At 37.7% G+C, this 25625-nt stretch overlaps 2 protein-coding genes across 3 annotated transcripts; both read left to right on the top strand.

Moving 5' to 3' along the window:
- The first annotated feature begins 431 nt into the window (after positions 1-431).
- LOC113290020 (peroxisome biogenesis protein 1-like) lies at positions 432-14629 on the top strand. Of its 2 annotated transcripts, XM_026539488.1 has the most exons (17): positions 432-913; positions 1000-1173; positions 2270-2369; positions 2545-3030; positions 3994-4749; positions 5276-5367; positions 6299-6372; positions 6497-6719; positions 6840-6933; positions 7059-7213; positions 9556-9786; positions 10395-10595; positions 11082-11207; positions 11293-11354; positions 11692-11809; positions 13690-13998; positions 14115-14629. In XM_026539488.1, the coding sequence occupies exons 1-17, from the start codon at positions 704-706 to the stop codon at positions 14151-14153; spliced, it is 3450 nt and encodes a 1149-aa protein (XP_026395273.1). In that variant the 5' UTR covers positions 432-703; the 3' UTR covers positions 14154-14629. The 2 variants fall into 2 exon arrangements, with proteins under 2 accessions (XP_026395273.1, XP_026395274.1); XM_026539489.1 differs by lacking the exons at positions 432-913; positions 1000-1173 and having other exon boundaries at positions 2270-2365.
- A 51-nt stretch (positions 14630-14680) lies between these two features.
- LOC113290021 (protein WHAT'S THIS FACTOR 1 homolog) lies at positions 14681-16751 on the top strand. The gene has a single exon (XM_026539490.1). The coding sequence runs from the start codon at positions 15375-15377 to the stop codon at positions 16650-16652; it is 1278 nt and encodes a 425-aa protein (XP_026395275.1). The 5' UTR covers positions 14681-15374; the 3' UTR covers positions 16653-16751.
- Positions 16752-25625: the final 8874 nt, after the last annotated feature.

The following is a 25625-nucleotide window of genomic DNA, read 5'->3' as shown; positions in this document are numbered from 1 at the left end:
ATGGGCTTAGCTGCTGGGCTTTTGTTACAAATTGGGTCTTAGACTAAGATGTCTTGGCCTCATTGAAAGTTGTAATTTTGACTATTTTGATAATAAAATTTCGTGATTTAGAAAAAAAAACTACCATCGAGATAGTTGCGCTGAATGGTTCATCGCCACAAAAATCACCTTTACCTGGTATGATTCAGCACATCTAAATTTATTTTTGATCTGATGGCTGAGATTGGTTGCACTGAGTCATTCAGTGGTGAACGCTGCTTGATTCTGCGACTAGCATGCCAGATTAACACTGCCACGGAACCTAGAAAGTTATCCTAGCTGACATGGACCGCTAATCTAACGGCTAGATTAGCACACTATATGACTAAGCCTAACCATAGTTCTGCGATAGTATTAAAAGAAAAAATAGAGCAAAAAGATATCGGATGATGTAAATCTCTTACAACCTCGGGAGACTAAAAAAATATTCAGTCTAGGAAGTCTCATGATCATCCTTTTCTATGCTAGAATTGACCTTACCCCCCTATGAGACACACAATTTAATGAATTTGCAGAGCCAAATTAGGTTACGTGTGTAGGCGGAGGTCTTGCTTCATCACCAACGTCACACTCTCAGTCTTCTCTAAAGCTCTCTCTCTATCTCAGTTTAACAGTTTAACTCACCGAAAATCAAAGAGGGGTTTGGAATTACAAAAAAAAAAAAATGGAGTTGGATGTGAGAGTAGTCAGTGGAATTGATAGCTGTTTTGTTTCGCTCCCACTTTCACTCATCCAAACTCTTCAATCAACTCGCTCTTTTGGTTCATTACCTCCTGTATTATCTCTTGAGCTTCGATCTCAGCATCATCAAGATGATGAACAGCTTTGGCATGTTGCTTGGTCTGGTTCTGCTTCCAGCTCTTCTTCTATTGAGGTACTAATTTATTTTCTGTGCCCTAATTTTTGTTTTCTTCATGTGACGAATTCTAATTGTCTCTTTTTTTTGTTTTTTTTTGATAGATTGCTCAGCAAATGGCAGAATGCATTTCATTACCGGATGGTGTTAAAGTGAAAGTTAGAGCTGCTGCTAATTTGCCAAAAGCTACATTAGTTGTGATTGAACCTTACAACGAAGATGATTGGGAAGTTTTGGAACTTAATGCAGAACATGCCGAATTGGCAATTTTGAAGCAGGTAAGCTAATGTTTAATAGAAGTATCTATTCCTGTTGAAGTCATGTTACATTTTTAAGAAAGAGCAAAACCCATAACATTTGTTATTTTCATGTACTGGGAAAGACTAATTAAGACATGCTTTACCTTAGACATTCTAATCTCTAAGAAAATTGGAGTTCAATCTTGAAGACAATGGCAATATCATTTTCATTTAGTATCCCATTGGACAAATGTAGTTCTTGCTCTATGATGAGAATCATTGGTTGTTCGTTTATGGATTACGAGTTCAACAAGATAAGTTATAGCAGTTTGCAGGTTAAATTAAGTATACCGTTTCTGATTTTGTATGGCAGACCCCTTTTAGCTAGATGAGCTTTCCTGAAAAAATCTGGATTAGATTGTTCGATTCCATTCTCTATATCACCTAAGAATCATCATGAAAATCCTTTTAGAAGGAGGGAAAAACGGTTTGGAAATGTGTTGGCTGTCATTACCTGTTCAAAATCTCATTTCAGCTAACAAGTTTATGTCTCTTTTTTGCAATCCTGGTCTATTTTATGTATACCTCCCTGAACACTGCTCATTCAATTTCGGAGTTTTTGTATTCCATGCTCAAGATGCTGTCAAAATACATTAAAAACCGTGTTTTTCTCTTTCTCTCTCTCTGTGGTTTCTATACAAATTTTAGAGGGAGGGGAGTTTCACTACTGACAAGTGTGGCCTGGTGAGATTGGGTTATAGACAAGTTACTCTAATAAAATATCCTTGCCTGCCTGTTGCAAAAGAATACATTCAAATCTTCTAAAATTTGTGGTGATTTTATTTGTTAAAACATGAAATCTTTCTAAATGTGAGTCTTTAATTAGTTAGAGCTCAGAGACAAGGAGAGATCTCTTCAGTTTTAGAGACTAGGTCTAGGACAGTGTTGTTTGGCACACGGCACGTGCAACACTGTCAAAATCTTATTCTTAGATACTGACAGGAAGTTATTGGAGATAATTTGAGTCTTTCATGATTTTGCATTAACATTTGTGGTCATTCTTAGTGTGGTTTAGTAACCTGTAAATATCACATATTAGGTAAGCCACTAAATATTCATAGTTTGCTAAATGCAGGTTGGTATTGTTCATGAAGGGATGAGGTTCCCTCTGTGGATGCATGGCCATACTGTTCTCCTCTTTCACGTGGTTTCAACTTTTCCTAGTAAATCGGTAGGTAAGATTTATTTATTATTATCTCATTGGTTATCGGTTGGCTTCTTTTGGCCCGTGAATTGGTTAAATATGTCATGTCTAGGCTTTTCTTGGTCACGGTGGTGAAATTATAGTGAACTGAATCTTTATATTGAAAGTCCTTTGTTAGTTTCTAATATTTGAGTTTTATTTGTCAGTGCAACTTGTGCCAGGAACTGAAGTTGCTGTTGCACCAAAGAGACGCAAGAAAAACATTGATTCCCATGAGGATGTCCCTGTACAAGGTTCAGAGGGAGAAGAATCTGTGAGAATGGCACTTTTACGCGTACAGGATCCTGGCAGGAAATCATTCTGGAGATCTAAGTTCAATGGTGTTGACCTGCACATTGGACTAACATCTTTTGTCTTTATTCATCCCGATACAGCAAAAAAATGGACTTTTGATAATCTCCACCTGGTTAAATTGTTACCTAAAGTGTCACCCAAGGATAACCTGAAGACTGTTAAGACTAGTACCCGGAAGATAAGCAATTCTATTGCAGAGGATGGAAAAATTGGGGTTCTACCGGAGGAGGTTTCTAGATGTGTAGTTGTTCGCCTTCTGCTATCGGAATCCGTAGTCAGGGGCCATATTATGATTCCATTGTGCCTCCGGCTTTATTTGCGGGTGGGATTACGTTCATGTAAGTCTTTTTACCAGGTATTCTTTATTATTGTACAGTTTATCTTTATCTCTAGTGCTCCAACCTTTTAATAGTTTCTTTAACTTGTACGAAAGCCATTATGTTTGTTAGGTACTGGGTATACTTCGCCTCATGAATAGATTATAATTTGGTATCCATCATATTCTTTTGCGGTACTTGACTATCGTCAACATGTGGGAAAATTTTGCTGCATGGCATCCTAAAAGTTCTTTGCAGTTTTACCAAATACAGGCATTTTACTATTTGATTGATGCAAGAAACTTTCACTTTCAGTTTTTCTTTTGTTTGTCACTCCTACATCATTATATACAATCAAGCATCTTAGCATCAATTGTTTGATATTCTTATCGGTTATTACTGAGTTGCACCATTACATGAAAATGCCACATGTTAAAGTCGTTTTGCATTGGAGTTATCTGTTTTGCCTGAACCTTAAATTCTGAGACTTAAAACAGTGTAAACTTGAAATTAAACCTCCAATATAGTAGAGAATAGGCTGGTAACAAGTAAATGCTAAACCGAAGTAGAAGCACAAAAGGTCAAATGAATATGTGGCATATCAGTTGCGTAGTGTAACATATCTCGTGGCCGTCATCATAGCTTATTGTCTACATATAATTCAATTGGTATGTTTTAATAATCTCCTTAGCTGGTCGCTTCTAATGGCTATAAATTTAGTATGTTGCTTTGATTATCTGATAATTGCGCTCAGTTGGATATGGCGTGCTAAACTAAAATCTAATGTTTTCCCTTGATTTGTTACTCTACATAAATGAGACAAATGATCATGGCAAGCCAGGAAGATAAAACCTGAGGAGATAATGAAAACACCTTTTGGATCAAAATGCATTTGATGTGACCTATTTTCTGTTCCATGGTTCCCACCATGTCAATTATTCGGACAAATTGTTTCTTGACAGATCTGAATACTTTTACGTGCAGGGGTTTATATCAAAGAATGCAGCAACATTACACGGAGCAATAGTTCTTTGCTGAAACTGTCTCCTTGTCAGTTCAAGTTGCGCGAGAGTGGTACTACTAATAAGAAGGATGATATGGGTTTGATTGAAAGCCGTAGAAAAAGTAGGAGCAGAAGCATGTCTTCGAGTTCGAATTTGTTGACTGATTCTGGAATTCCTGATTTCTCAATATATGAAGAGCTTACTGCTGTTCTTTCTCGGGAGTCACCGAAATGTGAAGTCGAAGAGACTAAACCTCAGTCTGATAACGTGAGGCCTCAGCAAGGTCTTGTTCATGCATGGTTTAGTGCACAACTCGAAGCAATTATCTCAAATACAGGAATTGACGTGAATTCATTGGTTTTGGGAACCGAAACACTGCTTCACTTTGAAGTGTTGAATTCTAGTTTTAGGACTCATGTAAAGGAGCAACAATCAATTGACGGTTCTGGGGAAGGTAGAACTAGGACTGAAGAACCTCCAATTGAACTCTTATATCTATTGGCTAATTCAGCTGAATCTTCTCCTAATGGTGGACCTGGGATTTACGAGTTTTCCCTTAAAGATGACAAGAACAGCATGGACAATCTCAATCACCTTGAATTATCATTTGCAAAGATGGATTTGGGAGATCCTATATATCTTGATTCAGTCAAGGAGAAATTCTTTGAGAAAAACTTCAGTTCAACTCTTTCTTCTTTAAGCTGGATGCAAAAGGCTGCCTCAGAAATTATTTATCGTATGTATTTTTACACTTCTATCTCTTTTGAACATGAATTGCATCTCCAGTATCTATTTATCTTGTGGGTTTCATACTTCGCAACAAGGAGGCTCCAGTTTATATATATTTGCCATGTTAAACACCCATACATTGTCAGACCCACGACAGTGTTATATGTCTTGGATACTGGCACATAATTGTGTTTTAACATAATGTAGATAGTTATTGTTTATATATAATCTTGCATGAGCATGCAACAAATTTGGATCCTAACAAAACAAATTAGAACTAATATATAATGAATTGAGTCAATGAGTCAAGTTAGTGTCTTAAATTGATCTTGTTCAAGTTCTACCTTTTCTAGCTCACCTTGTGCGATGCCTATCATGTTTGACATCGACATGGGTGCCCTTACTACTGTAATTTTTTTTTTTAATATTTTCGTGAGACCAACCCCTGTTAATTATACAATGATAGTTGAGATCAAATGGTGATAAACTCCTATCAGTCTACCTGTGGACTTCAGCTTTTCCTTTTGATGCAGGTTTAGCAGTGCTGTTATCACCAACTTCTGGGATATTGTTCAACAGTTACACGCTTCCTCTTCCTGGGCATGTTCTCATCTATGGACCGCCAGTGAGTTCATATATCTATTTCCTAGCTCAATTATGGCATGCTTTATGGAAGAGAGTTTAGAGAAGAACTTAATATCGGTGATATTTCTGTCTATCTATCTATAAATGTATGTGCATATCTAGGTCCAACTCTTCAATGTAATATATGTTACACTATGAGTATGTACATATAGAAATCAGCAAAAAGTGCACTGTACCTATTTGTAAGTTTCCCGTGGTTTTAAATTACCTTGGGTTTTGTGTAAACCTAAATGCATAACAAATAAGTAAAAAGTGAGTTCTGGGTAAACAGTTCTTCTAGCAGAGATAAGAGGGAGAGTTTAGAGTGATGGACAATGCTCATGGACCTGTTGAGGTATAATTAAATGTTCAACGTAATACATGCAGAAGGGAAGAGTCGAAAAGTCAACCATGATTGGAGTGCTGCCGTAGTCATGTATTATTACAGTGCAGTACCTCAGTAATGTCTAATTCACAATGCATCATTTATACCCAATGAGTTCGAAGCCCACGACTAGGTGAGGGAGTAAACTGACGGTGTGCTTAAAATTGACTTAATGAGAATAATACATTGATATAGCTTCAGATTACCCATGCTCTGTTCGACGTCGGATTGTATAGGCAAAGTTCCATCATTCAAGCCCAAAGTATAATCAAGTTGCTTGGGACATCTTATTATTCGAGTCATTGATAAGACTGCTAGTTTGTGTCTAACTCTTATGTTTTCGTATATGGCTACACTTACTTGTCGACCACACTTTTCCTTGAAAAATAAGAAAACAACCTGTCCACCTAAATTCTTCTGATAGATCATAAAATATCTATGGTTCATGTTCTATATATTAGTGGTGGCACTGATACACCATTCTCTATCTGAATAAATTATTTATCAAGATTTGAACTTTCTGTGAGTTCCGTCGTCTTTTTACTAGGGTTCTGGGAAAACATCATTAGTGACTGCTGTCGCCAAGTCTTTTGAAGAGCATCCGGATATTTTCGCACACATGTATGGCATTTTTATTTGTATTTTTCCTTTTCTATATTTTCTTATTTTTAATTGTGAGAAAGACGTTGCCAGTTCGAACGACTGAGGTTATGTTGGTTTTTCTGACTGAAACTTTCATGTGCAGTGTTTTTGTGAGTTGTTCTTCGCTTGCCTTAGAAAAGCTGCCTAAGATTCAGGAAGCGATCTCTGGATATATATCTGAAGCTCTCGACCATTCTCCGTCTGTTGTCATACTTGATGATCTTGATAGTATTGTGTCATCTCCGTCAGACTCTGAAGGGTCTCAACAGTCATCTTCCACCATTGCATTCATAGAATTTCTTACAGATCTGATGGATGAATATGCGGTAACACTTATTTTCCTCTTGATTGATTCTACCACAATTGCTGATTTAATAGTGCTTAAGTTTTTCCTGCATGGATGTCATTTCCTTTTTCTTACAATTTGGTAAACTGGATATATTCAGGAAAAGAGGCAGACTTCTTGTGGAATTGGCCCTGTTGGTTTTCTGGCTTGTGCACAGTCTCTCGGAAATTTACCCCAGTCCCTAAGCTCTTCAGGTTGACTAGCTAGGCAACTAAAATTTAGAACATTCCCATTGAAGAATATTGTAATAAAGGCAGATCAATGAACCAGAGCAATATACATAGTTGGATATTAATAAGTCTTTGATTTGGTTCTCCAGGAAGGTTTGATTTCCACGTGGAGCTGCCAGCTCCAACTGTTTCAGAACGTGGAGCCATACTAAAGCATGAAATCTACAAGCGTTCGTTGCAATGTTCTGAAGATATCCTGCTTGATGTCGCCTCCAAGTGTGATGGATATGATGCATATGATCTGGTATTATTCGACTTTTAATGAAGTAAAAATTTGTGCTTTCATAAGTTTCACCGTATTATGATTATCATATTGCATTATACACGTCATTCTTAATTTACACATCTACCATGTTACTTTTTAGTGAATTAGATTGTGATACAACATTGAGTTGCTGTGTTCATTATTATACTTCATAGCTCATTGCAAGTATATCATGATTTTACGAGACTGTAGGGGTATTGACATAGATTACATAAAACCCTCAACTGCAGATCCAATAGCTAGCCTAGATTCTTGATCTGGTATTTGTGGGAATAGGTACATACCAAACTGGAGTAGCAGTATCATTCTCAACGAACTCTATACTGCACTGGCTTTTAATTGTGCCACATATGTTGGATATTCAGCTCCATAATCATCACAGCATAGGCTTGAGCATGATTTGAAAGATAACCTTATGCTGAAAATAAGCTTTATCCTAGTATTGACAAACTCCACAACACATATAACCAGTCATATTCCACATGCAGCACCAAACATGATATGAAGGTTAAACACTATCATGAACTGATTTAGCAGAAGAAATAGGTAGACTTGTTATTAGGATTGGCTTGGACTTCTACTTCTATTTCCTCACACTAGAGTTGATGGATAAAACTGATTTTCTTTAAGAATGTACGAGGGAAGAAGGGAGTCCTTGTCATGCTTGTGACATGTCTCTCTAACCTTTCCATCATGAGTTGGAGAGACACCTCATGGGTACATGGAACAGCTCCTACTTATATTTACCTTATCTGGCTTTAACCTTAACCTAGTCTTTAGTGCATGATTAAACAATAAACGTACCTTAATACGGATTAGTAACTTAATTTTAATTTAACAAAGTATTAGATTATACTAAAGGAGATTTGTTGCGCAAAACATGAGGAGCTAATAACCTAAATCTAAATCTAAATCATTCAGTCAAGCAATATATAGAACAGCTATTGCATCTACCTGTTACAGGCTTCGTGCTATCTAAACCTACAGATAGTAATTCTAGTATAACTGCCCACATTCAAGTCCCCAAAAGTGAGACTACTAAATACCTAGTCACTTATAATTCACCTGTACCAAGACTAGGCTTGCTCAGTATGCCAATTATTCAAACAAACCATGTTTAGACTTCCTAAACTGAGATGTAATCAGTGAAAAAATTTAAACTCTTAAGTTCCTCTATTTTTCTCATAAAGGGAGCTTTTGTTTTGTCCCTTTAGTGTAGTTCAAGGACCGAATGTGAAATTTTAGTTCAGAGTTGAAGCTGTCAATTGCAGAGGCAAATATTAATCTATATTGTTTGTAAAACAAATTCTAATAAGAAATACCAGTTTTTTTTCTTTTTTACTTGATGTTTCAATTGTTTATGATACATAATTTGCAGTTTCAATAGTTCAAATACAATATGACTAACTCAGTTGTCCTGAAAATTGGCTTTGATATTGATGGAAAAAATTAAATTTGTACTGTGTCAGTACTTGACAAGGTCTTCGCTAAGTCTTCTTGAGAATCTCCAAAAATGATGTTATCCAGCTGTCCCCATTGAGTTGAACTTGAACATATCAAACTCTCCTTTTTTTCTTTAAATAACGGATTACTAGGGAGGAAATCAAAACTTTTGGCTTGCTTGACATACTGAAACAAAATAAAATCTTTGGTAGGTAAATTACAGTTTTTAGGCACTGTGACTCGCTCAGGGTGTGTCAGATACTACTAGTCACCAGGAGAGAATGCATCGAACAGTTAAGACATTGCTTCACCACCATTTGTGTGGACGCCGGCGGCTGGCATTAACAGGAAACAATGTATCGCTAGCCAAATAGAATGTCACCATGCATGATGTTGGGTCCAAGGTCATGTTAGCATGTTACCATAATTTTTCAGAATCATTTCCATTTTAAAGGGCTTAATGGCCGTTCTAATCAAATATTAACTAGAAATGAACTTTGAAAAGTGATTGAAGTGATGAAAAAGAGTGCAATACATCTTACAATTCTACACATTGTTGTTGCCAAACACTTCAGTATGATGAGTTGCTTGTGTTGCATTTTGTGATATTATATGGTATGATGTGAATGTACACAATAAGGAGAACTTACTCTCAAATACCTGACATTATTAAAATATGGTAGGATCGGAATTTATGAAATGTTTGTGATGGAAATGGCTCATCTGAACCCTTGCTAAACTGTTTGACGATAGTACGTGTCTGCACACTCTTTCAGTTGTCTTGTCTTTTACATAACTACTTAAAGACTTACAGCTGATCATAAAATGTTTTCTAAGAAATCCTTATATTGTGGTTTTCTCAAAACCTTGGCTTTCAGGAAATATTGGTTGATAGAGCTATTCATGCCGCTGTTGGTCGCTTTTTGCCGTCTCAGTCTGCTATGGAGGAGCATGATAGACCTATTTTAATACGGGAAGATTTCTTACAAGCTATGCATGATTTCCTTCCAGTAGCAATGCGTGGCGTTACGAAATCCGCATCAGATGGTGGACGTACTGGTTGGGATGATGTTGGTGGACTTGTAGACATCCGCAATGCTATTCAAGAGGTAAAATACCTCTTGTCCTACTCACTATCTGTATAAGCCTTGCAGATCAAGTTAGCTTTGTTGGAGAACTGACGAATGATTAACTTTTGACATCTGAAGAAGATACTCGTTTTGCTTATGGTTTCTGTCCTTTAACATTTGAGCTTGGAAGTTGGTCATGGAATATAGAAAGCAATTTGAGATCCCTGACAGGCTAACATGAGATGAGTAAATCAAAGTAGCTATAGATGTTATAAAATCATCGCAGTTCTTAGGTCAATTTCAGTTTGTTATTCTCATTGTTAAACACTATGTAATTACTTAGCTGTTTGTAATTTTGTTTGCCGAGTACTATTGTCTGTATTACAAGGTTAAATAATTTGTGTAGACTCGACGTTCTGTAAGTTGAAAGTTCAAGATTTCTCAACCACTATGATTTGAGACATTTCGTGACCTTTAGATATTACGTCACTTACTAAGAAAGTTTCATATTACTCACAATCTGGTTTTGGGTCAGCCTGTTAATTTATCTAATAACAGTCAGCCTACTCTTAATTATTGCATTTCTGTATTCAAGAAATTCATATCTTCAGTATCTCTAGTTTCTCATTTGCAAGTTTCAATATCAGATGATTGAACTGCCTTCGAAGTTTCCTACCATCTTCGCGCAAGCTCCATTAAGGTTGAGATCTAATGTTCTCTTATATGGTCCTCCTGGTTGCGGCAAAACACACATTGTTGGTGCTGCTGCTGCTGCGTGTTCGTTACGATTTATATCAGTGAAAGGTCCAGAGCTGCTGAACAAGTATATTGGTGCTTCTGAGCAAGCTGTAAGTCACCTGCAACTGTTATTTTTTTCTTCTTCATTATTATTATTACACCTAATGAAAATCCATTAAGTAATTTGTGATATCTGGTTGATCTATGCAAATAAATCCGTTCTGTGTTATCATTTATATGATGCTATAGCGCTTTTTTCCTAACCAGTACATAGAACTTTACATATGTGTGGACCTACTAAAGGCTCATGGTTTCATGGACATAGCAGACTTAGCAGTTAATGGCGGGTTTAAGAAGTCAGCCCAAAGTCTAATATTATACAATTAATGGCGGGTTTAAGAGGTCAGCCCAAAGTCTAATATTGCTAAACCAATGGAAGTTTGGTTGATGAAGGCATCACTGGCCAGGAATACAGACCTTATCCACATTCAAAATTAGCACCTTTTAAGTTCTCAATGGGTCATAAGCATTTTTTCAGTTTGCAAATAGGGAATGATCTAGGTTCTGAATCCCGATGTATATATTTTTGTTTTCAGGTCCGGGATGTTTTCTCGAAAGCAGCTGCTGCAGCACCTTGCCTTCTATTTTTTGATGAGTTTGATTCCATTGCTCCTAAGAGAGGTCATGATAATACCGGAGTTACTGATCGTGTGGTTAACCAAGTTAGTTTCTTTCCTCTGGATCATAACAACCATGCTTTAAATTGGTCTTCACAATTATCTCATTTAAAAAAAAATATTCTTGCAGCTGCTGACTGAGCTGGACGGTGTGGAAGTCTTGACTGGGGTTTTCGTGTTTGCTGCCACTAGGTTAGTCTGCTTGATAATTTTTAGTCTACTAGTGTTCGTTTTATGCCAGTATGCGAAAGTGTTAATGTGTCAGTAAGGTTGCGGTGCGTGGTTTGTAGAAACTGATAAGTCTCGAATTTTTTGCTAATTTGTGTAACCTGTGGCTAGCATACGGAGAATCGGATTTTGTAAGGAAAGGCACATTCACCTATTACATCCTTGCCTCACAATCAAAATCCTCCCATATAATTCCAAACACATTGCATTAAAAACATGCATGTAATGTTTTTTAGCTATTTTTTTATTTATTTACTTGGAGCATCTACTTATAATGTTCTTATCCTCCGTGACGGCATAGTCGACCAGATTTACTTGATGCTGCACTACTGCGACCTGGAAGGCTAGATCGTCTTCTTTTCTGTGATTTCCCTTCACGGCGTGAGCGGATGGATATTCTAACAGTTCTTTCCAGAAAGGTTGGTCTGTTATTCAAATGGTGCACTTTTATCTTTGCTACTAAGCTTGAGGTTGCATTGTGTATTTTCTTTCCTCTTCCAAATGGGTGATTACATTATGTTCCTGCAGCTGCCAACTCTGTTGAGAAACAATGACATGTCAATAACAACTGGTACTGGTGCCAATTTCTTGGCACCATAATATTTCTAACACCACTTTCCAGTCTCTAGGAGTCAATTAGTAAAAACTCCAGTTCCTCTAGGATATGTAAATCCATGTGCTCTCTTACTTTAGGATCTCAACATCTTACCAAGTAACGTTACGTCCTCTCCCTTGTAGCAGCGAGCTCATCATGCATTGTTCTTATTGTTAGATGTAGGCTCTATTTTAGGGAACACAAAACTGATATTGGCTTGTACCAGTATTGAACCGACTCTAGTTGTTCAGGAATCTTATTTCTAGTTGTTTTAGGAATTTATTCTCTATAAAGACTTCTATTTCTAGGCAGATTCTAGTTTACGTCTAGGCCTATAGGTAGGAGCCATAACCCTTTAGTTTTTGTATTGTGTGAACTCTGACGGGTGTGAAAAAGAAGTTGTCTATTCTCTGGTTTTGAATAAGAAGTTTATTTTGCTGCAGTGGAGTAGGCACATCGCCGAACCACAGTACTCTGTGTTCTTGTTTAATTTCCGCATAATTTTTTATTGTTTCTGACTTTCTGGTATAAGGTCTTGGGGTGTTTGAGAAGTAGCTAAGCTTGAGCACAACAAACTGGTATTAAAGCCAGTTCTAGGGTTTCGTCTACAGTTAGCTTGTTCACAATCAGAAACAAAAATGGAATGTAAAGATGTCAAACTGGAAGTCAATATCGAATGCGAAGTTTGAAATTCAGAAACTCGATGGTAAAAACAACTTTACCATGTGGCAGTGTGAAGTATGTGATGCTTTGAGTCAACAATCTGTTACACAGAAAACCAGCTGATCCAAAGTTGACCGATGCTGAATGGACAATGATTTTTTTTTTTTGCTCGGCTGATTGGACAATGATCAACTGTCAAGCATGCAACATAATCCGTTTGTGTCACACAAAAAATCTAAAATACCATGTGAGGAATATGATGCAAATAAGGCTTTCCAATCTGGCGACACTTCTCATCATGAACTTCCTGGTTTCTTGTTGAACCTGAAAAGCCTATTTTGCATCATAATTCGGTTCGTAAATGCTTTTCATCACATACTTATCCTCCCGACTCTTCAACAACAGGTAAGCTACGGTCTCATTCATCACATGGTACTTTTGATCTTTCGCAAGACACAAACGGATTGTGCTGCACGCTTGACAATTAATCTTTGCACATTCAGCATAGGTCAACTTTGGATCAGCTGATATTTCTTCTCATAGAGCAAGCTGAATATACTGCTGACTCAAAGCATCACGTATTTCAAACTTTGCGATCAACATCTTCTCCTTCAAATTCTGTTTCTGATTGCGAACATGCTAACTCTGGACGAAATCTTAAAACTGACCCAAGGGTGGCTTTTTGTGGTGGAGTTTTATGTCTCTTGTACTATCTGACTTCCACTCGTGTTTTATCAGAATGCAGCCATGTATTATTTTGACTTCCGTTCATGTGATTTCTCTATAAAGTGTGAGTTAAACCATATTTAAAATAACTGAAGGAATGAGTTCGAAACTCATCAGACCCGATCAAATATACGTGTAAAAAGAAACTGGAAATCCTTCCTTTCATATGTTCAATCCATGAGGTGCTAAAACAATGAGCATTGTCTTTTTGAGTGGTTTGTGCTGTAACTATCTATGATGCTTTAGGACGTTATGCTTGAGCTTATATATTTAGTTTGGCAATTTTTACATTCGCAAGTTATGTTTTGGTTGCAGCTTCCTTTGGCTGGTGACGTTGATTTGGATGCCGTAGCATCTTTGACTGAGGGTTTAAGCGGTGCTGACCTCCAAGCTCTCCTCTCAGATGCACAACTGGCATCAGTTCATGAGCTCCTGGAAAGTGACACTAGTTCCGCTAGTGGCAGTGAACATCATCATCATCCTAGGGAAATCCCAGTAATCAGCAATAAGCTTCTACAGACCGTTGCATCAAGAGCTAGGCCATCTGTTTCCGAGTCTGAAAAGCGAAGATTGTTCTCCATCTACAATCAGTTTTTGGATTCAAAGAAATCTGTTACTGCTCAGGTTCCTCATCTCTTTTCTTTCTCTTAAAACAGTCAACAATCAGAATGAAATACAACACACCCCATAACTTTCCGTTGCTTCCAACCATTTGTAACAATAATTTCTTTCTCCTGCAGGCAAGGGATGCTAAGGGCAAAAGAGCTACACTAGCCTGATAGCATATGTTCATGTATGGCCACTTGTATTAGCCAAGCGATCCTCCTCTCCCAAGAAGTCTGATCCACTCGATGAGCAATAATAAGTGTTCACATTCTAATAATAAGAGTAATAATAATAATTGTCTCAACAGAATAGTATGGTGATTATGATCATTGTGTAAACTGCTCATGCAGTAGCCGTTTGTTGCAGCCTTTTCTTTAGTTAGTGTGGAGAGAGGGAGGGTTTGTATAGATTTCTTGCCTGATGCCTTGTTAATTTAGTTTTTAGGATTTAGCAACTTTCGCATTGAATGTGTCCTTCAAGTCAGTGGTTCACTATATGATTTAAATTCATGATGCTTGCCCTGGGAAAAGGCTTCTATGTTTTGAAGTGCTTGGAGCATTAAAGATACTTACGATGAGGTGTTCATGTTCTCAAGAAGAAGCCTTTTTTTCTTTTTGTAGCAGATACCTGTATGATATGATGCCTCGTGCGTTTTTACAAGTATATGATATGAAATTTGCATCAGAGATGGCCCCTCTAAAAGGGATATAATAATAATGTCCCTTTTTTTTTTTAAAACCTTATCCCATTTCATTTTATGTTTCTCGGAAGAATATTGTAGCAGACTGAAATTTGCCAGGTTGTGTATATACATTGGCACGTTTGTTAAATTATTTCTCAAGCTGCGGTGATATGTAGATTACAGTTCAAAGGATGGTTAAAATTTAAATTTTTGAAAAATGAGTAGAAGCACATCATAAATGTTGAAGAGTTGGAGATCATTGATTGCTGTCCAGCTTGTATTTAGGACTTGGAGTTGTGATTGTGATGCCTTATAGCGTATGTTAATGTCTACACTCTATAGGGAAAAAACCAAGAGACATTTTTCTATTGAGAGGCTCTTTGCCAAACCGCATTTCGTTACTTGACCTAACGCAGTGCACACGAAGGTCCGCCGAAAATTGTGAAAGAAAAGGGTCGAATACAAACATTCAACAGGTGGTGGAAACCTGGCAATGGAGCCCGCGTAGATTCCAGATTGAAGAAAATCGAGACACAAGAAATCTCTTTACAGTAAGTTTCATTTTCAATACATTCTTCAAAAATCCTGCTTGCTATGAGTTTGAATCCTAGCAAATTACATCCCTATATAAATTCCAATCATACTCTCTTCTTCGAAGCTGGTGTTTATTCATGCATTCTAAGTGCTCGACTTCTGCTCTCAAAGAACAATTATGCGTCGAATATCCATCAAGCAAGCACTATTGCAGACCATGCAAGCAATTCCTCGAAAGAATAGCAACCCAAACAAATTATTTCCGGAGTTAGCTTCAAACCCATTTCCAGAATCAAGTGCTTTATACATTCAAATCATGCAAAAATCTTCTGGTGGAAGACCCAAGAAGAAAGTATATGAGCGAGTTGACGATCTTGACCGAGCTATAGACCTGCAGAAGAAACCATCTATCATTCTAGAGCTCAAAAACATTATTCTTAAAAGTAAAACACACTCTATTCTCATTCGGGACCTTGAGAAAGAAGCTGGGTATGTTCAGAAATGGAATTTCATGGCTGTTATTGAAAAATATCCTTCAATATTTCATGTTAGTAAAGATGCTGGAGGAAGCAGATCACCCATCATGGTTAAGTTGACAGACAAGGCACAAAGAGTTGTTGCTGAAGAAGATGACGCTAGGAGGCAAATGGAACCCATTTTGGTGAGGAGCCTCAGGAAGCTCTTAATGATGTCGAAGGATTGTCAAATTCCACTCGAAAAGATTGAACTCATACATTCAGAATTGGGTTTGCCTAAAGATTTCAGCGACTCGTTGATTCCAAAGTATCCTGAATTCTTCTCTATAAAAGATGTTGACGGGAGACCGTATCTCCATTTAGAAAGTTGGGATTCTTCTTTAGCTGTCACTGCGCGCGAAGAGAAATTTCAAATTCTTGCAGCTACACAAGCTGAGAATGACAAAGGGGGCTTGGATTGTGGTGGGTATAGTAAGAAGGAATCCAAGATCAGTAGAGACGGTAATTTCTTTGGACCATTTGCTTTTCGTTTGAATTACCCTGTTGGATTCAGACCCAACACCAAGTACCTTGAAGAAGTCCTGAAATGGCAAAAGATGCCCTTTCCTTCGCCGTATTTGAACGGAAGAAGGTTTGATCCTGCAGACCCAAAAGCTCGAAAAAGGGCAGTTGGAGTACTTCATGAGATCCTAAGTTTGACAATGGAGAAAAGGATGAGTTCTACGCAGTTGGATGCATTTCATGCAGAATATCAGTTGCCAAGTAAGTTAATACTTTGTTTGGTTAAGAACCATGGAATTTTCTATCTTACCAACAAAGGAGCAAGACGTACTGTATTCCTCAAGGAAGCTTATGATGGTTCAAATTTGATAGAGAAGTGTCCGTTGCTTAAATTTAATGACAAGTTTATATCACTTGGCTGCAGAAGAGATTTCAATTTCAATAGTTCGACAGCAGCATCACAACAGTTTGGTTTATAGATATCTTTTCATCTAGCACTCTCATAATAGTTTGAAAAAATGCTTTTAAGTTTAATCCTGCAGAATTTGGTTACTATATATGTTGACAAAGAAAGAAAAACAAGCACTCTGTTATTTTCGACCAGGGTACTAAAACTTGTCGGAAATCACCAGGGGCCATCAGTCCTGGCCCGAAGAAATAAAAAATGACATGTAGGAATTGATAGATGTAGATATAAAGTAATAATAGCACCATTGAGATACCATTTTAAAATCAGCCGTGCTAGACACACCGTGAAATCACCGCAAGAGAGAAATTTCCGGGACCAACCAGGAAACAATAGGGATGGGCTTTTAATTTTCTGTGGATCCCCGTTCTTTTTGTGTCACGCGGTGATATCACTGTGAAAAAATCACGGTGTATCTATACTTTCCGTTTTAAAATATGCCAAAAAGGGATCTTTTTTTTTGATAAATATCAATGCACGGGGCTCGGCATGTAGCTTTGCTATCAGTAATTGTCCATCTTTGGCCGATTTTGTAGTCCTTTAACACTCCGAAAAAATCTTTGTTCCTGAAATTCTGTTAGTACCTTGAAAAAATATTACGGGTGATTTTTCCTTATCACGAAAATATAAGTAGTTTAGGAGATTAGGAAGAGATTTCAGTTCGAATCGAAGACCAAAAACAAATTAGGGTTTTGTGGGAACTTTTGTAATGAGTTGAAAGAGCAAATTAATGGCTTCTCTAACATCAACCCCTCAATTATCAAGATCAGTTCTCAGAGCCTTAGAATCCGTGGGACCCACAATCCTGCTTATAATAGTCTCTAATGCATCACTAATCCTTTGAGCTAAAGTGTCGATCACATCGTCTCGTAAATATTGAAAAATATAGATGTCCCACTCTGGACATCTATCTCAGTCTTGGCAGTGTTCATAAATGATCAACCAACCAATAGAGGTAGACGAATCCGGTGATCAACCGTTCATATCTAGAACACAGAAATCCACCCGAACGATTAGCTTATTAACCTATAAGCACATTTCAATAATTCCGGTGTAAATATTAAACAATTAATTTCTCCCCCTAGGTATTCACATAAAAATGTGGATATGACATTTGATGATGCTCATAAGTCAAACAGAGCCTTTTCAAATTTAGTGTTGCATATAATAGTAGAAATGTCAAAAGTACCGGGGATCTCTGCATTTTGTGGGATTCTTTTGATTTATTTTTTTATTGCAAAATAGCCGGAGCATTTTTCCCAGACTCATTACCAGTTAATCTCTGCTTATTAGTACTCAAGTCATTTAAAAACTTTGTTGGTTCTCAACCGAACAACACTAGAAGGAAGTTGCCAGAACGCAAGAAATGGAGACTCAAGTCAGGAGTCGAGACCCATATATATTGAAAGAGCTGAACAACAAGAGGATTCATAAAACAATGATGTTAACTGTTAAAGCATAGCTCAATTAAACTCACAAAGCGTTGGTGTATCAAGTTTGATTGTCATATTTTAGTGTGTCAAAACTCATCTAAAGTAGCTTGATTAAATATTAAAGTCAACTTATTTTAGGTTAGACTAGAAATTCTAGGAATGATGAGACATACAATTATTACTCTGAAGACCTGAAGAATGTGAAGAAGTAGCGAACTACAACGACAACATCATCCTTCCACTTGAGGCTACTAATATTGACGTGAACTATTTCATTCCTAACGTATCTTTCAAGTCATGCTATATTGAAAACATAACTGCAAAGTTGTATATACTGTACATATTGTATAATACTCTAATGATGTGATATAGTCATAATTGTATGATCATAGTATTAGGGAATTCGACTACGAAGATAACGCTTATCTTTTGAACTTCGTAGATATGACATCGACATAATCTTGTATATACTGTTATGATTATGTGAATGGGTTATGGTGAAGATTTCATTCTAGGAAACAATATTTTACATTCTTTTAAAGGAAGTACATTCATGAACTTGTTTCGTGAATCGAAAGGGAAATCATTAGGCTTATTGGTCCAGCTATTCATTGGAAATATTTGGATTATCAATATGTGTGAGATGGTAAACTGATCTTAACCTTGGTTATTTATTTTGATAACTAATCACAATGGATGACTTATGATTTGGTATGACTAGTTTTTATTAATTAGTGTAACCGATCCTAAGAAACTCTTAGGCGCTAAAAGACGTCATCTAAGGTAATCAAGTGTGTAGAATCTTGCGAGGTTAAATAAATCTAAGAGAGCACGATTACAGCTGAATTAATCGGATGTGAATTCAGTTTCAACTACAATCCAATCGGAAGTCTGATAGTAAATATAACTAGTTGATTATATGATATGTATCGATGTAATAACTTGTTATAATAATGGAAGATTCTCGGGGTGGTTTTTCGGTAAATGTAGCTTTTAAAGAGTAGGTGAACCACGTAATCTTTATGTCGTATGTGATTGTCTATTGTCGTATTGATTACATACTCATGTTAGTATTATCAATCATGTTAATCTAAAAATTTAAATAAAGGATTTGAGATAGTTATCTAAAGTAGGATGTTTAATGGAATTGACTTCTATGGAAACAATGTAACCTCAGTTTCACGATATGTGGTGTGGTGAACGTGGATAAAGTTGGCGTTGATTCGGTAATTTGAACAAGAGATTTTAAAGAAGATAAAATCTTGGTTCGAAACGGAAGGATATAGTTCTTGAAGATAATGAGTATGTGACGTCAAATAAAAAGTGAGACGACATCAAAAAAGATTCGACAACTTTGCTTGATGTGGCTACGATTCATTTCGAAGGTATTTTCTTTACGAGAAAAGAACGTTCAAAGGTTCAGTTGACGTCTGCAAATATTTCCAAGAGAATATTTTGAATCATGGTGGTGCAGTTTTGTTGTATCTGAAACTGAAACAAAATTATGATTTCAAACTAAATCTAGTATTAACTTTTTTTAATTGCTTTTTACAAGAAAATAGAATATTCGAATACAAATCAGAAGATAAATATTAGCAACCCCAAGTTATATATTGAAATTTAAAATTACAATTAATCTAGTGTCACCTCGGCACTCAAACTTGGTCGCTCTCCTACTGTATTTACATAGACTTTTGGCCACTTAATCATGTTACGTCTTGAAACATCCCCAAGTACTTCATCATCTCTATAGTACAATATCACCCTTGGATCAATAATTTCATCAATCATGCAGTCATAATTGTCGTCAATCAGCTGCTTGTAGTATCAACATATGCAAGTGTAATAGATTTCTTCCTCAAGTTCCTCAAAAAGAAAAAGCCAAACGACGAAAGTGCTGCTGGGATCCCAATATCATGTATATGTAACAAGACCAAGTTAGTTTAACATATCATGATAACAACATTGGAAACAAGAGATACAGATCCCCCAATTTGAATAATAATAAGAAAAATTATAGTGGAGATAATTTGTAGAACGACAATTAGAACAATTGTTTTTAATTAAATTATATATACTAAGCTAAATATAAATAATTATAAAAAACTAAAATTAAAAATAAGAATAGGAAATACTTATTTCCCCAATCGAGCAGCAGTTGTGCTTTTCTTCCCAAAATCAGCAATAGTCATGCTCTTAAATAACCTTCTCAAACAGGTTGTTTAGCAGATTTACCAGCCTCATGGATCATATAATCGAGCTTTTTGTAAATGACCTGCTGCAGTCTCACAATAAAAAAAGGAAAAAAAAAGTAAGGCAAATATTGAACTAGACGAAATAAATTACAAAAAGACTAGCTGGGATGTGTGATAAGGATCGAGCAAGAGAGAGGAGAGCATAAACGCGGAAGCATTAAAAGACTACATTGATAATAATTCTTGATATCTCAACTTTCATGGCTCAACAGCCTATTTATATTGTTCACAAACTTGACGACCACTCAAGGTACTTTCCTAACTAAGATCAAACTCTAAACATAGACACTTTCCTAATATAACTCTCACAACTTAATGTGCATCTCTCCTAAATATAGACTCTCATATATTATTTCCTAATACCCTCCCTCAAGATGGAGCATGTAGATCACGAATGCCCATCTTGGACAAAAGAAATTTAACTTCAGTTTTCTTCTTTTTTTTTCCAACACTTTTGTGAAAAAAAATAAATAATATCCAGATCGTAGTTTAAGGACGTTTCGGTCCCCTTCGTAGTTTAAGGATATTTCGGTCCCATCTTCTTAGTTTAGGGACATTTCGGTCCTCTTTGTAGTTTAAAGACATTTCGGTCCCATCTTCGTAGTTTTAGGACATCTCGGTCCCCTTCGTAGTTTTAGGACATCTCGGTCCCATCTTCATAGTTTTAGGACATCTCGGCCCCCTTCGGAAGTTTTAGGACATTACGGTCCCCTTCGTAGTTTAAGGACATTATGGTCCCCTTCGGAAGTTTTAGGACATTACGGTCTCAATCATAGTTTTAGGACATTACGGTCCTCTTCGTAGTTTAAGGACATTACGGTCCCCTTCGGAAGTTTTAGGACATTACGGTCCCAATCATAGTTTTAGGACATTACGGTCCTCTTCGGAAGTTTAAGGACATTTCGGTCCCCTTCATTTCTTCGGTAGAATACTTCTTGTACTCTTGGTTTCTTGATTTGTTCGATAGAATACTTTGTGTACTCTCTCGACAACTCATAGGATTTTAACCTACTATTGTTGTTCTTTTTCTCATTACCTCTTGGTGATTGTTTTTTTTCTTTTTTTTTTTCTCTTCACAACATGAATGTTGTTTCTTCTTATCTTGTTCCAGTCACGCTTTTGTTGCGAAACCTTCACACTTCTTTTTTTTTTTTTTTAAGATTCTCTCACAATCTTTCTCTTGTTATGCTTCTGCCACAAGCAATAACTAACACAAAGTCTGCCACACTTTGTAGGATTTCCAAATTTCTGCCACAAACTCTTCAATCACCATGTTTCTGAATTCGATCAACTTCATCAAACTGTACCAGTCCTTCTTGACTGCAGTACCAACTTTGATCTTCTGTTACGTCTCTGTAACAATTCTTCAGTAACACTTAACTGTGACATTCTTTTGTCACACTTTTGTTCACCTGTAATAGTTCTCATGTAACTGCTAGCCTCTGTAACAATCTTCCAATTACACTTCAACTTGCCTGCGGATTCCATCAACAGGAAGTTAAGACAGTTAAACTCAACTCGTCTTTTTTCTACCAACGCCATCACAGCTCCAACAGCTTCTCTTGAGTCGTGAAACCCAAATTTCCATCTCTATTGATTTGTAAAACCAACGACAATAACCATACGCAGCCACTACTTTCCTGAATAACACAACGAGCTCGGATCACTTGTCTTCCTTTCCTTGTCTTCTCGGCAACAACAACCACTGGGAACAACCATTCTTCTTGCAGCATCAATGGCAGCAACATCACAGCATGTGCCTTCTTCTCCGAACTCCCATGATAGTACCCAACTTCTTCTTTCTCAGCCTCACAGCAACCACCGTCTCATTGGAAGCCTCGGCATCAATTTCATCTTTCTCTTGCTTATTTATCAAGTATCCCGAATTCCCAATTAGCCACCTGGTTACTGACGGCACCATCTGTCGGTAGTAAATCCTTGTAACACTCCTTTATGACCTCAAAAATATCCTTCAAACCTATATGCCAATCACCCATCGACACATCTTGACAGACACCAGGTCTTGGAGCAATATCTTACGTCCTTTTTTTTTTTTAGGTCGTCTTGAAACCCTAAAGCTCTAGCAACGAAACATCACCAATTTTTTTTTTTTAACTTTCGAACACTGGTGAAGACATACACCACCACGGCTTGACAGCAAACAACACAATCTACTTTCACGCGACTTTCTCTTAAAACACTAGTATCCATGATCATCAGCCATCAATCACCTACGTTGGCAGTAAACACGTCGGCAGTAAACCTTAGAACACCGAGAAGGACATGATATAGAAATCATGTACAACAGCAACGAGCATCATCAATTAACCACCATAATTCACAAACTTCACAATCTCAAGCTCTCCCTGTTTCGTAATTATGAAACTCTCAAAACTTTGTTGTTTGTTTCACGAAAAACAACAACAGAACTTCTTTTTTTTTTCTGTTCACCCACAAACTTAGGTCTTGTTTATCGCAACTTCTCGAACCATGCTGAAAACAAACACCAACACAGCAACACGACGGACCTTCGAACAACTTCGAACAGTTCTCCTTTTTTTTTTTTAATTCCTTTAAAACTCTCTAATTTTCTTCCTCTCCTCTCTCTACCTCTCATCTTGCTCTGATACCATGTTAAGGATCGAGCAAGAGAGAGGAGAGCATAAACGCGGAAGCATTAAAAGACTACATTGATAATAATTCTTGATATCTCAACTTTCATGGCTCAACAGCCTATTTATATTGTTCACAAACTTGACGACCACTCAAGGTACTTTCCTAACTAAGATCAAACTCTAAACATAGACACTTTCCTAATATAACTCTCACAACTTAATGTGCATCTCTCCTAAATATAGACTCTCATATATTATTTCCTAATAATGTGTAAGCGAGTTTAGAGTTAGGTTTGACTAGGTTTATTAACAAGCTGAGGCTTTTAAATCCTAGAGTCAGTAAGAGATTTTTATATTGATAAAGATACATGTATGAAGGAGTAATTGTGACAAGAAGAGATGAACATACCTTCAGTGGCCTCCTTACAAGCAGTAGTGCCTTGGAAGAAATCAGTTGGCACTTCATGGTTAGGATTTTGACCGACCGCCCTCTTGGGTACTTCGTAGTGGTGACCTTCATCGGTGGTGTAATGTAACCCGACTAGACCCAGAAAGGTGCCTTAGGGTACTTTGTAGGCGACCACTGGAAATTGTTTCTGTAATTAGAAGTCTAAGTTATACTTATTAGGATAAACTGTAAGTAACATGAAAACAAAACCTTAACAGAATTCGTAAGCGCTGAATTATTGAAACTAGGAAAACAAAGATATAAAAACTGTAAAGATTTCTGATGTCAATCTAATACAATAGTAAAATTATTGGGTTACAATAGTAATGACACGAGTTCGAAACTCGCTAGCACCGTATCCTCGGCAACCTGGGTACTAATCTCAACACTAGTTATACAACAAAACTGCTTTACCTTTTATGTTGTCACGGATAACAAATTGACACCCTTATGCTCATGAATCTGGGTCGTGTGTCTTACGAGCACAGCTACATTAAAGATAAGATCGAGAAGTCATAATAAATCAAACAAATTAATGTACACGATTAAAAACAGACGTCGGTCTTCAAGCTGGAAACTTACAATTAAACAATCCTCTTAAATGGGCGGCGGATCCCACTAGAGGGACGGCAATACAATAAGACAAAAAGGGTTATTACATGATAATTCAAGTGTCCCTTATAATTTTTCTGGAAATGACTAATTAACCCTTACATAATTTAGTGTTGATAATTTAGTTTTACTTCAGTTAACTCTAAATCAAAACAAAACCAAATTTTAGAGTTTTTTTTTTAAAAAATATTTAAAGATGGTAGAGATGTTTTAACCCAAAGTGAAGGTCAATCTCAATCAATTGAGGAAATTAACCAACAAAGTGAAGAACCAATGCCTGAAAATGACTAGGTATACTTCTAAATTAGTCCCAACTAGCTTTTTGTTGCTCAAATACGTAAAAAATTCATTTTTTTTTACATTTTCAGAGCTAATTACGGTTGGAATTTTTCTCGTAAACAACCGTAATCATAGTTACGGTTCGTAAAAGATGAACTACCAACCTGTTGATTGTGGTTTTTAGCTTAGGGTTAAAATTGTAAAACCGTACATCTGACATGACGTCACTACGACCACTAGCGCATTTATTGAATCAATCAGCATGCCTACGTAATAATTACCAAGGTACCTTTTTTTTATATACATATGTCATGTTCCACGGCAGAACCCTTAGTATTGACCGACATCATCTTCATATATACCAAACCCTAATTCTCATACTACCGTGACAATGACAAACCATGCCAGCCACATATCCACGCCAAGGCATGCCAACCATGCCAGCCGCACCACCGTGCCAATGGCAAACCATGCCAGCCACGTCTCCGGGCCAAGAAATGCCAACCATGCCAGCCGCGCCACCGTGCCAATGGAAAACCATGCCAGCCACGTCTCCGCGCCAAGGCATGCCAACCATACCATCCGCACCACATGTGTCAATGGAATGCCGTGCCAGCCGCACCACATGTGCCAATGGCATGCCGTGCCAGACACATCTCCGCGCCAAGGCATGCCAACCATGCCAGCCGCAGCACCGTGCCAATGACAAACCATTCCAGCCAAGTCTTCGCGCCAAGGCATGCCGACCATGCCAGCCGCGCTACATGTGCCAATGGCATGCCGTGCTAACCACATCTCCGCGCCAAGGCATGACAACCATGCCAGCCGCACCACATGTTCCAAAGGCATGCCGTGCCAGCCACATCTCCGGGCCAAGGTATGCCAACCATGCCAGCCGTGTGCCAATGGCATGCCGTGCCAGCCAAATCTCCGCGCCAAGGCATGCCAACCATGCCAGCCGCACCACCGTGCCAATGACAAACCATGCCAGCCACAGACGCACCACCGTGCCAATGGGAAACCATGCCAGCCACGTCTCCGTGCCAAGGCATGCCGACCATGCCAGCCGCGCCACATGTGCCAATGGCATGCCGTGCCAGCCACATCTCCGGGCCAAGGCATGCCAACCATGCCAGCCGCACCCCCGTGCCAATGGCAAACCATGCCAGCCACGTCTCCGCGCCAAGGCATGCAAATCATGCCAGCTGCACCACCGTGCCAATGGAAAACCATGCCAACCACGTCTCCGCGCCAAGGCATGCCGACCATACCAACCACGCCACATGTGCTAATGGCATGCCGTGCCAGCCACATCTCCACGCCAAGGCATGCCAACCATACCAG

This window comes from Papaver somniferum, chromosome 6, assembly GCF_003573695.1.
Source record: "Papaver somniferum cultivar HN1 chromosome 6, ASM357369v1, whole genome shotgun sequence".
Taxonomy (NCBI): domain Eukaryota; kingdom Viridiplantae; phylum Streptophyta; class Magnoliopsida; order Ranunculales; family Papaveraceae; genus Papaver; species Papaver somniferum.
This window is presented reverse-complemented; position numbering and strand designations above follow the sequence as displayed.